Genomic DNA, 14,767 nt, shown 5'->3' with positions numbered 1-14,767 from the left:
ATATTTGCTACTGAAGATCAGTTTCTGCATAAGAGAAAGTCTTTTTTCAAGTTGGATACAACTTACCTTGGAGGGTTCATTTCCTCATAAGTCAACTGTACCAAACACACTGAAAAGTACAATACAAATTATTTTGCTTTGTTTTGGTTTTAAATCCCTTGCTACTAGACGTTAACTGGCATCCCCAGGTTCAGAGAATGCAGCCAGTAACATGCTCATTCTTCTGTTTTTCAGATGGGACACTTTTGCTACTTCTGCTACTTCTGCTTCTGTTCTTGCTGAAGGAGACATCTCCAAATGGCTCCGAGTCCTTCACTTGGATTTAAGTAAGTCTTCCCATTCAACAGTGGGCTCATTAGTTTTAGGAATTGCTGGAAAGATGGACTGCATTTTTGTTTGGAATTCTTTCATCTATAAAAGAGATTAAAAAATAAGATCAGGTAATTGTTAATAAAGAACAAATAAATAGGACCATGAACCTTGTGCTTACTGCACACAAACAAGCTGTGTGAGAAGTAAGGAAGAGGTAAAATGACTTCAAAAATAACAGAAAATTAAGACTTTGCCCCTGATTAAGTTAGTTCAATTTAAAAAGTGGGAAAAAATATGAAGGGGGCCACAAGAATCCCCTCTTCTAAAGCACCACACTGGGGAGCCTAATTGGGACCACTTGCCTGAATGATTCCCTACTGTTTTATGAACTACTATATTTACACACATACATTTAAAATTATTTTGTTTATGCCTGTATTTTGGCCACAATGCCTTTTTCTACACTTGTAATGGATTAAAGGCCCAATAGGTCTGTTCAAGGATTTTAAAACAAGGATTAAAGAAAAAATATTGGCCAGCTCTGACAATTCAGGTTTATCCCACCATATGGATTCAAGTGAGACTAAAAGTCTTGTTCAAATGCATACATTAGAAGCAAGGAAAACAAGATTCATACTGATATATAGGGCCAAGCTTTTATTTCACTGTTTTTACATTAAAATACTGCAAAAGAAGATTTTTACTAGTGTTATATTCTGTATATCATTACATTCATATAAATTGCGAATATATATTTATGATAAATGTGTTATCATCAATGGCTGATTCAATAGGCCTGGAAGCCCAGAACTGAGATATAATTTCTTTAAAAATCACTTCTGTTTGAAGGCAACATTTAGATTTATCAGGTTTCTTTCTTCCAAGATTTTTACATATATTCTTATATTTATCCTATTTATATATTTTTAAAGGGTAGAAATGGGAAATCAAGTAAGTCAAAATCCTGTTACACAAACACCAGGATGTACAGGGGGAGTTTTGGCCTGCTATTTCTAGAAAGATCTACAGAATCTATGACATTCACAGGATGAAGACAGGATGTGGTATTCAAGCACTGAATGGAATGACCTCTTGAAGACCAAACACTGTCTCAGGCAGTATGTCCCATGGAGAGGTTCCAGGAAATCTAGATACTCTAAACAGCCACACAGGCATCTTCTCTAATATGCCTATATTTTGGTGTGTTATGGGTCACCAGTTTTTTTACAAATACCTTTGGGCCATTTTCTGTTTGAGTCCTTCTGTGTTTGAATAATTCTCACAACTGGTATTTCTCTATAGAAATGTTGCTGGAATACAATTATCCAAGATTCAGCTGATACAAAGAATGAAACAATTTACAAAGAAATTGCCAATCCTTTACTAAGACAATAACTAACCATGATGGATGAAAGCATTTTAGAACTTACGTTTTTGTGTAAAAATGGCTGGTACTGCTAATCAAATTAAAATATGCATTATATAAAGTAGAGGAAATTCCAGAGCCAAATTATCCTTTGTTTTATCCTGATTGTGTTCTTATGTAAAAACTCATTCACTGTCTGCTTTATGCATAATTCTGATCAGATAGCTGTTTTGATTAATTACTCACTCTTGGATTTTAAAAATCTTGGCACTCATCCACAGTTGTTCCTGAATATTTTTTTCTTATTATTTAAAACTGAAAAGCTCTCATAGACAGCTAGTATTTCCAAGAACTATAAACACCACTATCAGAGCTGACATAGGGGAACAGCCCAAATTACATTAAACAATTGCTGACAATTAAATACAAGTATTTACAGTAGGAAATGCTTCAGGAGCTTTGGCTTAGCTGTTTTTTCCAGTCCTCTGTAATTAAGTTACCCCAGTTCTCTGCTGTGCAGAAAGTATTCAATTTACTTAACATTTTTTACTTCCTAAAGAGTGAACAAACTCTTCTACTCTTTCATCTCATCCTAAGTATTATGTGGGTGTTTTGTGGGTGTTTGGTAACACAGGAACGGTCAGATCCTAACCTGGTGTAAACTGCTGTAAGCTCAGTTGGTATAACTGGAAATAAAACATGGTCTAGTAGAATGTGGATTTTTTTACTTTTAAATTTATTTTAGTGTCAAAGTCAAGTGACACATTGACAAGCCCTACAAGATACCTCCATTACACCACTGAAGACACACAAATCCAAAGGCAAACTAAAAGCAATCATATAAAGTCTCCAAAAAGAGGCTGATGGGTGAGGCAACCATTCAGAAAACTACAGTGCTTCTTCACTCTTAACAGCTACCTTATATCTACTAACATGCCAAACCCTAACCCTCAAAATGCAAAAAGCAGTCTTGTCTGGGAAATAAAAAACTAAAGCTCTGTTCTGAAAGAAGAAAAGGTTATTTATTTAGAAAGCACTAAAACAAAGCTAGCAGCTGAAGATTTAAGAATATTCAGATTTTTCTCCCCTTAAAAAACTAATTTATGTTCTGCAGGTAAAAGCAATTCATTTGCTGGAAAAGCAGTTTTTCCTTAACACTTGGACCAATCTGAAATACTCAACATCTTTTGCTTTTACACAGAATCACAGAGTCATCATAGTTGGTAAAGACCTCTAAGATCACCAAGTCCACCCAGGGGAAAGAAAACAAAACCAACAAACCACAACCACACACCCCACAAAACCAACATCACCCACAATCCACAAAAAACCCACCATGCCAACTAGAGCATGCCCTGAAGAGCCACATCTACACATTTCTTGAATACCTACAGGGATGGTGACTCCATCACCTCCCCGGGCAGCCTGTTCCATTGCCTGACTACTCATTTGGTAAATAAATTCTTCCTAATATCTAATATCTAATCTAAAGCAGACTTAAGACTCCCTGAGAAATTTCCTCAGCCTTGCCCTCTCAGATTTTGATGTTCATTTGTAAAAACCACGTTGCAAATTATGCCATTATGTCTCATTTATCACTACTTCTCCTGCCAGCATCTGTGCCCTTTTCCACAAGCTCCCTCTGCACAAAATAGGCTTTCATTGCAATTTACAACTTTGACTATGTTTTATATTTTCCCACAAACTTTCTTGCTTTGTGACTCCTGGATAGTGAGCTATTTTAACAAATCATAGTGGCAAGCTGATCACCACTGTGATCTTCTCAATGTTCTGCTTTAGGTTGTCAGCAAGTTAATAAGGACATTATCTACAGTGACTGGAATGGTTCTCACTAATACATCATATCTTCACAGGATGTCTGAATGAGGCCAGTTTCTTCACAATACAAATGTCACAGCTATCAACTCTTACTAGAAGTTTTAATTTCTATACAACTTAGAAGATACCTCACCCTGTTATTTCTCTCCACAACAGTTCTGGAGTTCTCATTAATAATACGTTAAGCAACATAATTAGTACTAGCTATGAACCCCATCTCCCTATCTCCCTCTTCTCCCAGTAAGAAAGTGCAGTACACTTTCCTTAAGGCTTTGATCTGGACTTGTAAGGTATCTCCTTTTTCTCTTCTGTTCCACTAATAACACCAGGTTCTGACTTTCTTCCTCCATTTCCACAATTGTGCTTTTTGCTGTTCTGAATGTTCCTCTTTACACTCAATAGCTCCTTTAATGCTCACTTGCCACACTCCCTAAAAGCATGGAGAAGCCTTTGAAAAACAACTGTTCTCTGAGGTAATGGGACCAGGGTATAAACATAAATAACCATGGAAACTGTATCCCTAAGTTCTTATCCCTTCTCTCCCAGTGTCAATATCTGCTTCCTTATGAGCTGTTCCAGTATCAAATCTTAGGCTGTGACTTCTTTCAGTCAACTACTATCAGTTCAATAACCTGGGCTTTGACTGGCCAAATTCTATTTAATAGATGTGTATATTTAGGACTAAATTTGGCCTCCAAAGTAACTCTCACTGGCCTCAGCATTGTTGTGACTTACATTTTGTTGGCAGTATCATACCAGGCCCATTGAAACTTCAGAGGATCCTTGTAGTGAAGGTTAAAATGGTTCACTAAACATGTAAATTAGCTGTCCTCCAATGAGTTGGGCTTACCAGCTTCTGCAGTGTGGTGAAGATGATGAATCTAGCTTTATGTCTATTAATACTGCACACTTTCCATGCAAGAATCGGGACCTTGTCTTTACCTGCTTTACCTCTCAGGGGACAAACGCTTCCAAATGAGGGAAATTCTGCAATTAGGAATCTATATCTTGCCTTGCCTTTTCTTTTTAGCAGACATGCCAATTAGGAGGTTTCTTCTCCCCACTCCCTCCCTGGAAATCTTCTGTTTCCTCCAGATTCCACAATACACATGCCAGTGGTCTCAAATGAGAAGTCATTAATTTAATTATGAAAGCTCATGTGCTATGTACTAAGTACTGGAATGTTTTTAAATAATTCATTTAAATGGCTGCCTCTTTATTATTGTCAGCCACACTGACACTGGGGTACTCGGTTCAGCTGTGATAATGTCCTCGATTAATAGCGCAATAAACCGAGCACTAAAAGCTGAATGTATTTTACCTCTTTCTGCTGCCTTCAGTATCACAGGCCACCCTCTCAGCTGCCGCTTCTGAACCTAGTGGTACAGGAATGACTTGTAATACATTTCTTGATTTAACATTCCTGCAATCTCCATTGCTCGAGGCAAGTCTCTGAAGTGAATTTCACTCAAGTGATTTTTTTTTTTAATCACAGATATTGCAAAGCTTGATGCTGTTTATTCCTGCCAAATAAATTGCAGTAACTGTTCCCGCTCTGTCAGGCTTCTTTTTAAAAGGGTATCATCTACCTTACTGCATTAAATAATCTGTAATAGCTACAGATCGCTGTTATTTTCTTATCTTAACCTAATGATCCTGCCTCAGGTGGCAAAAATATGGGGACCTAAAAGCATCTTCCATTTAATAATCTCTTTTTAATGTATATCGTTGACAGAATGTCATGTAAAAATTGGGATAGCACTATTACTGAGAGCACTTTCACAGACCCTCATATGAAAATGAATAGAAGAGGGGCTAAAAGAGTCTGTTTGAATCCTAGAATGAAAGTTTTACAAAGAAATGTTCTCTTTAATGTCTGTCATCCATAACAGGCCAACCCAGATTCTAGGAATTATTATTAGATTCCTATTTTAGTACTCATACCCGCAAGAACTGCTTACATTAGCTTCCAAGTGAAACGAGGTTAGATGCCCTGAACTGGAGTATTTACTGGCAGCAGAATGCAGTATGTATGCACCCTGTTCTCCTCAGCCACCTTCCATTTCACAAGGCATGAAGATGAGATCGGTTGCCCTGGATTTATGAGCGAAGAGGATTGTTCTTGCCACCTTTTCCCAAATCTTAAAATTATTGCTGTTCCCTTGCTAGCAAATGATTACCAAGGTCTGCTTACAGAAATAGTTACTTGTAGAAAACAGCCGCACTGAGCCCCTCTGCTGAAGAGCAGAGAACCCAGGCTGAAGGTGATTCTCCAACTCTCAGTGGAAAATGGGGCACTCGCTGCAGCTCACCCTGTGCTAGCTTGCAGGCTGACTTCTAAAACAAGCATGGAAAATAGAGCCCTGGTTCATATTCTTGGATCTTATGCTTCATTGGCAAAGGCATTATGAATGTTTAGATTATTCAGAACTACAAGCTAGGAAAATGGCCCTCCGAGGGTCAATACTAGTCATATACCTCCTAATATTTAACTGTGCTGTCGTAGTACACTGTTCACTGCCTGTTCACTGATTCCAGTGTTTCAGGCTTGCATAGAGAAAAGCATCCAAATGTTGTTAAGGCATCTAGAGAAGTCAAAAGCTCATATTAATCCTTTATCCCATGGAGACTTACACACATGCTTAACATTATGCTGTGTTAAATACTCTCTTTGATATCAGAGGGCCATTTACAATGCCTAAAGTTAAACACATAGACAATTTTTTCCAGAAACCTAATCCCATAAATCTTGTGTAATTGGCTAAAATAAGTCCTGTGTTCTTTAAAAGAAAAACAACACAAAAATAACCTAATGAACTTCACAGGGGGATGGGAAGAGGATCATCACTGTTTAGAACAAGGCTGTTACAGTTCCCAAGCCATTATACATATGTAGTAGCATCCCATGGCTGCTACATATTCTGTCTCAAGTTACTGGTGAACTACTAAGAGCTTTCAAGTCACAAGGGTCAGGCTGTCTCTTTTTCAATGACTGTGTCCCATGAAGAGATAAAAGACATGTAGTAATTTCCTCGTTACTTTTCCAAGTGTGCAGCAGCTGTGTTACTCATTCATAAGGGAATGCATTTCACAAATGGGAATATAGCTGGTGTGCATCACAAACGTTTTATTAGCCCCACATTTCATCTGGTTTAATTTTTGTGCGAATGTCACTTAGGTCCCAAAAGTGTGACTGTTACCTGGCAGCCTGAAAGTATCTTCTCATACAGCTATCATAAAAGGAAGAACATGCCATTCCAGTAGAAAAGCCTGAAGAAACCAAATCTGTTCTGGTTTAAGGCTAGATTATTTTGAATGCTACAAAAAAAAAGGAGGTGATTAGCTAATTATGATCAATTGGAAATACAGCTTTTAATTTATATACACCAAGACAGTAATTTTGAAAACCACAATCTGGAAAAACAACAAAAAAAAACCAAACAAAAACCCCACAACTTCCTCAGGTTCAGAGACACAGGAGTATCCTTTACAATTTTATACGTTTCCAGACTGATCTTTTTGAAATAAAATGTCAAGAACTTACGTTTTTGGAGTACGTGGTATCTCAAAGTAGATTAAGTCAGTGTCTCATTTCTCAAGCCTATTCTCATTGATTTCAGTGACGCTGCATGAGGCTTCAAAATAATGGTAGAATCACAGAATCACAGAATGGCTGAGGTTGGAAGGGACTTTAAAGATCCTCAGGTTCCAACCTCCCTGCTATGAGCAGGGACACCTCCCACTAGACTAGTCTCCTCAAAGCCTCATCCAACACTTCCAGGAAGAGAGAATCCACAACCTCCCTAGGCAACTTATTCCAGCACCTTACTACCCTCATGGTGAAGAATTTCTTCCTGATGTCTAACCTAAATCTTCCCTCTTTCAATTTAAAACCATTACCCCCTGTCCTATCACTGCCCTCTCTGGCGAAAAGCCCCTCCCCAGCTTTCCCATAGGCCCCTTCAAGTACTGGAAGGTGCTATAAGGTCTCCCCGGAGCCTTCTCTTCTCCAGGCTGAACTGCCCCAACTCTCTCAGCCTGTCTTCATAGCAGAGGTGCCCCAGGCCTCTAATCATCTTTATGGTACAAAGTCTGGATTATATAATCTTGCTGCAAAAGGCATTCATGCCATGCAGAAAAATAGAGAGAAATACTTTTGAAATAACTGAGGAATATGCCACTTATTTCTGCAGAATCTTATTTCAAATCTGGGTGCGAGGAAGGGACATCCACATAATTAGTGTATTATATTGTATTAGTCATTGCTCCTTAGTCAGCCTGGGAAATTTGAAAAACTAATATTTAAAGTAATTTAAAATTTAAAATAGTAAAATATCTAAACGTAAAAAAGCAAGTTGTTTAATGGACCTAAAATCTCATTATGAGAGTTCCAATTCAATATGCTCTTCTGTGCTGTAATCTGAATTTCTGAATTAAAAGTAAAAACATGAATTGTCTGCAAGCAGGCAGTTCCTGAAAATGCCAACGTGAGTAATTTTTTTCCCCTATATGTACAGGAATTCATTATATGTATCACCCACAAGTGAGATTCATGCCTTGGAAAACAGCCAGCATGAAACCAAAACTCTTTGAGTGATGTGTAAGCCTTGATGCCATGACCAGGGCTGAAACCTGTCACAGCCTGTGTGACCCCCAGAGCCAGGCAGGGATGGCTGGGCACCTCCAGGCAAGCAGAGGAGCTGGGGCCTTGGCCCACAGAAGGGAAGACAAGCATGGCCATACCGCCACACTTAGAGCATGGGGCCAAGATGTACCACAAATAATTGGCACCTATCAGATAAGCTTTTATTTGGACATTAGTTGTACACATATTCAGTTACGTATGTTCAGTTACGTGCAGCCAAGAAGTGGATCAATCCACTCCCTCATCCACTGATGGCAACATGGAACTGCTCCACAGAGGCAAGATCAGATCAAAGGCTGAACATTGTTTTATTCTTTCTAGCTTCTTAGGTTGGCAGGAGACAACAGCTATAAGCCTCTTCCAAGACACAGCAGAGTAATACCTAAAGACAGTCTTCCCATATCTTGACATACTTGCTTACAGCTCTCCCTATTCATAAAGCAGATGTAGCAGCTTTCCAGTAGGAGAACAATGATCTGATTCCTTGAACAAGCTTTCTGCCTTATCAATTATACAGTGAAATTCACAGGTTACTCTTTTTCTTCTTGGATAAAATACTAGCAGTACAGACATGTGGAGGTATGTCTTCTCCACACTGAACTAATTAGGCAATATAATCAGTACAGAAAAACCCTGTATAAACAGGAGGAGGAAATGCTAACTTGTCCTAGTACACCATCTTTTTTAAGAGCTTGAATTCAAATAAGTGTTGAGAAAATAAAAGAATGCTAAAAAAACAACAACTGGGCAGACCTGGTTTACATTGAAATATATTATCATGAAATAGCAATAAAAATATTTGTTTAATATGCAATCAAACAAATGAATATCAATCAAATGAATAATACTAAGGTGAGAATTAGATACAACTAAAATTAAAAACTAGTAACACCAAAAAATCTAGGAATTACTCTAGGATTACTCTAGAATGATACAGTGATTCTAGGAGCTCTACTGCTTTTATAGCAACATTTGTTAATTTGTGAAATAGCATAAAAATTTCAGCCACTGCAACATGCGTATACTTGGGCAAGATCTATAGATCTTAGTATTATTTACAGATGCCCAAATCAGTAGTTTTTGAAGACTATGTCTCCACATTCTCATTTTATTTTTTAAATTAATTAATCCTTAAAGCAAATACTCCTTTGTATTTACACTGTACCTATGAGTACAGTCTCACAAAATTATATATCAAATATATCAAATAATATAAAAAATAAGTGGGGGAATGTTATTTTTATGCTTAAAAAGGTGATTTAGACATAAGATTTGCTCTAGAGGAGAGCGGCACACCTAAGAAAGGTCCTTACTCACAAAACCATGGCAAGCATATATTCTCTGTACTGCTTTTAATTGTTTTAGATGTCTCTTCACAGCTGTGCAGTTGTTTCAGGCTGTTAATATTTTAAAGGTTAAGATCAATGAAAAACAGGGCATTTCATTAGGAGTCACCATAAAAATGATAAACTAATATTTTATAACTATATTAGACACAAATTACTAGGCAGCTCTTCTCAGTATTTTCGCAGCTTTCCATGGAACAGTTGTGAAAGCAATAATCAGAATCTCACAAACCTACATATGAATCATCCTGGCCTTTTTCCTATGGGAGATAGAATGCTTTTATTTCTGAGGAAATAAAACCTGATTTATTGAGGGCATGAAGACCAAAAGGGCTCTTAAAACATAATTTATCTTGTTTGTTAATTGTTGCATGCTTCACTCTACAAGGCTGAGGATATTGTTCTGCTTTTAAAAGAAGGGTCATAATCACTTACTGTTTAAATACAAAAATAAAAAAACAGGCTTTCGTAAGTATGTTTTAATGCCTGTCAAGTATTCTATAGCAGCAAGTTTAATTAAATACAAAAACCTGCTTATTTAAATCAAGGGCTTACAGCTCAACTGTAACCTCTAACAAATTGTGAAACAAACAGTGTTCCAAGCAACAAAAAGTTGTGGTGAATCATAACACTAGCAGAATAGATCAATAAAATAAGAAAGCTTTAATTTTGGAAGCTTTCATGAAAATACTTGTTTAGGTCAACTTTAACAGTTAAATTATATTAAAAGATAATTTTGAATTTTTTACTTCTCAAATTTTTTAGAGTGAAACACCATTTATTCTTCAACTGAAAATTTAAAACTCATTGAGCCTCTCATATGGAGAATGTTGAAATAATATGTTTCAACTACTATTCAATGTTAAAAACAATTAAATGCTAAACTGACCAAACCCCTTCTTTTCTACAAAATTTATTTCAATACCTCAGTGTTTTGCATTAGAGAACAGTCAGTCCATGGCACCACAAGTGGGGAGCTACAGGTTTCTGAGGCTGCAAGCCTGTAACATAATGCCATGGGAAGCAAAGCCATGATGTGAAAGTTCTCTAATTGAAAATATACTTGTTAAAAAATATGCCATTTTGTTTCAAGCCTGATGTCAGTTTGTGTTTAAGTTTGCACATGTCTTTCTATTTTGTGAAGTGTCTCAGAGAGGAGGGCTGTGGCTGAGCCCCAGGTTCAGGTCAGGAGTGCTGGATCTCCCAGTTGTCCATGCTTACTGGGTATCAGTTTGTGTACAGCTGAACAGTCTCAAAATGCATGGACTGGGTTTCTTTAGGGTGACACAAAGCTGAAGAAGCATTCTAGGAGAAAGAACAGCTAGAATGTACTTCAGCTGCAAACAGACATTCAAACCATAGGGCAAGGCCGGATTCTGAATTTTAAAAATCCCCTGGAATGGTTGTAGATGTCAGAGCTTCAGCTCCCAGTTGCTTCACTGTGCTGGTCATTGATACTTGCTAATATAGACAGAGCTTCTATGCCTGGCAATAATAAAAGGTGGACTGACTCTAAATATTTTCCTGAGAGACTGCAGGAAGCAAGTTTAAAAAGTCTGACTGACAGCTGGTTATTCTCTGAAAGATGTACAATATAAAACTAGATAACTGCCATCTCATAGGTTTTGAAAATGAAGATTTCTCTTTTACATTAATAAAAAAATTATCATTATCAAACCAGGTCCTCACTGATCCATCACTTCCCCATTTAGGAATAAGAGTTGACTGGAATGTATTATGGTTGATTACTTTCCAGCCTGTCCTCAAATTACAACAGCAGTAACTGCAGTCAGGGGACATTAACAACTCAACCTGAGACAGCGTACAGATCTTTTATATTCCTTACCAAGATACAAAGATCAGTTACTTACTATATCACCCCTGGGTTTTCATGTTGGCATAAAAAGCAGCAGACTGTAAAACTACAGGGAACCACCTTTAACAACAGAGCTATTTAAGCGCTATGAGTTGCTGTGTCACAGCGACTTTTAAGAACCAACAAACCACAAAGATTAAGTAAAAATCTAGTATGACCAAAGCTGGTGCATCACTTTGGTGCCTGGAACAGATCTTAACAATTACTTGCTTCTACAGAAAACACAGGCTGAGGGTGAAAGGACAAGGCATTCTGAACTGTGGCTTCAGTTTCCTTCTGTGACACAAACTGCTGAGGAATCATGACACTGCTTCAGAACGATGGACACAGATTAATTACAGCAATTATAATTCATCAAGGAAATACTGTGCCAGTTTGCTCTTGTTGTTTCACCTCTGAGTTTGTAAGTGATGCTAAGATAATTTAAACATTCACAAAGCTTAGAGTAACACATATTTTTATCTATCACTCACTGTCCCGCTGACAGTTTATACGCATCCCTGAACATTACAAATCTCAGCATTTTGGCAACGATACCAAGTGAATCCACTCTCCTGGGCTCTAACTGCAATGTTTGTTTAAAGGTATGGGTCATAACAACATCATGTGTAAAACAGGTCATTTTCTGCAAGGCCACAGCTGTGCTGCTGCTCCCACCAGCACTGCAGTGCAGCACGGACACCCCCAAGCCCCCCAGGCAAACCCATCCTGGAGCATAACCTGCCCCACCCCCGAGCAAGTATCGCCATCAACACTAGGCAACTTTCTTTTTGCTGTCCCTAAAAAAAACAGAAATTGTAGCAGCACCTTGCTGTTCTAGTTTTACCCTTTCAGGTGTGTGGGAGACACTTGCCAGCTCTTTCCAGGGATGCAGGCACAATCACCGTGGATTTATGGCAGATGTGCTGACATAAGGATTAGGACAATTCGGTGACACCAACTGAATGGTCCACCATTTCAAACCAGCACAGAGCTAACATCAGCTGAGTTCAAAGCACTAAGACCACTGAGCACATCTTTTGCTGCACTTTTCAAAACTCACCAACGAGCTTTGCTCTCCTCCTCCTTTAAAGCCAGCCCAAGCTCTGGTGTGTATGTACTTCAGCTGTCTCCACAGGCTGGACAGATTCTCTGGTCAAGCCATCTATGCTTCAAAATCTAGCTCTCTTAATCCTTTTGGTGTGATTCCTGCCAACCCATCACATCTGATTTTCCACTGTGGCTTCTTGTATTTTTCTCCTGGAGGTGACACGAGACATGAGACAACACTTTGCTACTCAGTTTTACTTGACTTGGAACTCGCCTCCAAACTCAGAAAGTGAAGGTCAGTCCTTTATTTGCCAAGGTCCTGCCAAGACAGTCATAGGGACAGAGCTGGCAATGGATCTGAGAATGGGCCAGTGTTAGTGTATTCCTATGTGTGACAAGCTTTCTTGTTTGCTAAATGAAACAACTGCAGTGCTTGCAATCAAAACGCTTCATGATTTAATATCAAGAGAAACAACATCAAGAGAATATGTTATCAATATTACCACTAGTTCTTAAAAAAATGATGATGCTGCCCAGCAGGGCCAAATCACTAATAAGCAGCTCCCAAAGGCAGCTGGTTTCTGTTAGCAGCAGTAAGGTGAAGAGGCTGGGCAGAACCTCTCCTTCAGTTTGTACAGCTGCCAAAGCTTTAGTTATTCAGTTCACACGGATTCCTGGCATCAAAATTAGTTAAGTCTTCCCTCAGGTCACATGTAGTATTCAAAAACACTGAGGACTCAAGACACTCTTCAGGTAAAGCTGTAAAAGCCTCTTTTTTAACTGTTTAACTGAAATTAAAATGTTCATTTGAAAATGCTGAGCTTAGAGTAAAATCTACAGTGTCTTCCATGGTCTGAACAGTTTACGTGGAAAGAAACTTTCACTCAGTGATAACTTCAGTAAATAGTTTCACACATATAAAATTTCATTTATTTTTGTGGGTATTGAATAGTTATTAGACAAAGCATATGCATCTGCTTTCTTTAAAATCAGTGTTCTGACTCATTATTCATCTGTTATCTCTGCTTGCATTATAGTAATTAAGAATTTTGAAAAGCATCACAGTGTTCCCCTGAAACAGGAAAATAAAATAACCAGGCCTTTCTTAAAATGAATGTGTTTTAAAGTGCAGAACTAATCAATGTACCAGTCAGCTTATAACACTTAATTTCAGCTGTTCAGGAAGACGACATTTAAGCATGAAAATACTGTATTTCAACAGTCAATGTTTGCTCCCGAGTGTTATGTTAAAGCAGCATGCAAGAAGTGTCAACAACAATTAAAAAATATATATAAATTCAAAGATTACTTATTCTAGAAATAAATGTTTAATGCTAAGGAACGTCTTCTCTTTGTTAAAAATGTAAGCATTTTAACCTACTTCTTTTGTACCTCAAGCAGTTTTTAATGCGTATATATTTGATTTTAACAGATACACAGTAAAGCATGAAAAAGAAATGTGTGACAGGAAATTTACGAATTATAATTTTTGATTCTGCAATAATTAATAGCATTATTTTACACGTTTCCTTTCTGCAGTGGATAATCTATAGTGAATGCAATAAACATGTCAGTGGAGAGCAGAGAAAGAGCTCCATTCAAAGTCACATGCAGACACAGTCTCTTGGCAGAAATCTGCCTTTGCTTCAGTGTCTGCAGTTTTTACTGTGCAATACAGTGATACATAAGCACTCTGCAAGAGAAATCAATACCAACTGGCATTTGTAAGAGCCTCTTAAGATACAGTTTCCCCCACCTCCTTTCAACACAAACACAACACAGAATAAAATAAGGTGCCGCTTTCTGACTTAGAACGCTCAATGAGACTCTGAAATGCCCTGCAGTGTTCTGTATGCTTCTCACACAAGAGCCACTGCTGTCAGGTAGCCAGAAGCCCCCCATCAGACTTTGATGTGTCCTGTAGTTTGGCCATCTCAAGCTGATGTTATTGTTCCCTGTCAGGCAGTCTCAAGGAAAGCAGCCTCACCGGAAAACCAGTCAACTGTGGGTCTCGGCCAGTACTTCTCAAGGAAGTAAAAATGAAGCTTACCAAGAAACAGTTAACATAAATTGCAGGTTGGGGTCAGATTCTGCTCTCCTTCAGCAGGCACAGAAGTACTTTAACAGAATGAAAATAAGAATCAGCAGCCTAGTGTGAAATGAGCCGTTTTGGCTGATGATAAAACTGACAGTAAACTTAGTGGACTTTTGTAGCTTGGCATGCAGAGAGTATAAACTGGTATTCCCACTCTTCCTCTGCCTTCTCTGCCATTCCACTACAGCCTCACAAGGAGGACTTGAGTTTAAACAAAATGTGTTCTAGACGCCTCCCATATCCTGCTATACTTTTTTTT

The 14,767-nt window shown here is 38.1% G+C and overlaps 1 protein-coding gene across 1 annotated transcript in view; it reads right to left on the bottom strand.

Annotated features, from left to right (window-relative positions):
* Positions 1–312: 312 nt before the first annotated feature.
* TMEM242 (transmembrane protein 242) overlaps positions 313–14,767 on the bottom strand; it is a 24,340-nt gene continuing 9,885 nt past the window's right edge. Inside the window, exon 5 of the mRNA XM_009997349.1 lies at positions 313–411. Within this exon, the coding sequence (XP_009995651.1) occupies positions 313–411 (99 nt within the window). The remainder of the gene's footprint in view (positions 412–14,767) is intronic.

The sequence above is a fragment of the Chaetura pelagica genome, unplaced genomic scaffold (assembly GCF_000747805.2).
Source record: "Chaetura pelagica isolate M959 unplaced genomic scaffold, ChaPel_1.0 scaffold315, whole genome shotgun sequence".
In the NCBI taxonomy this organism is placed as follows: domain Eukaryota; kingdom Metazoa; phylum Chordata; class Aves; order Apodiformes; family Apodidae; genus Chaetura; species Chaetura pelagica.
Note: the sequence above shows the minus strand (reverse complement) of the source record. Positions and strands in the feature narration are given on the sequence as shown.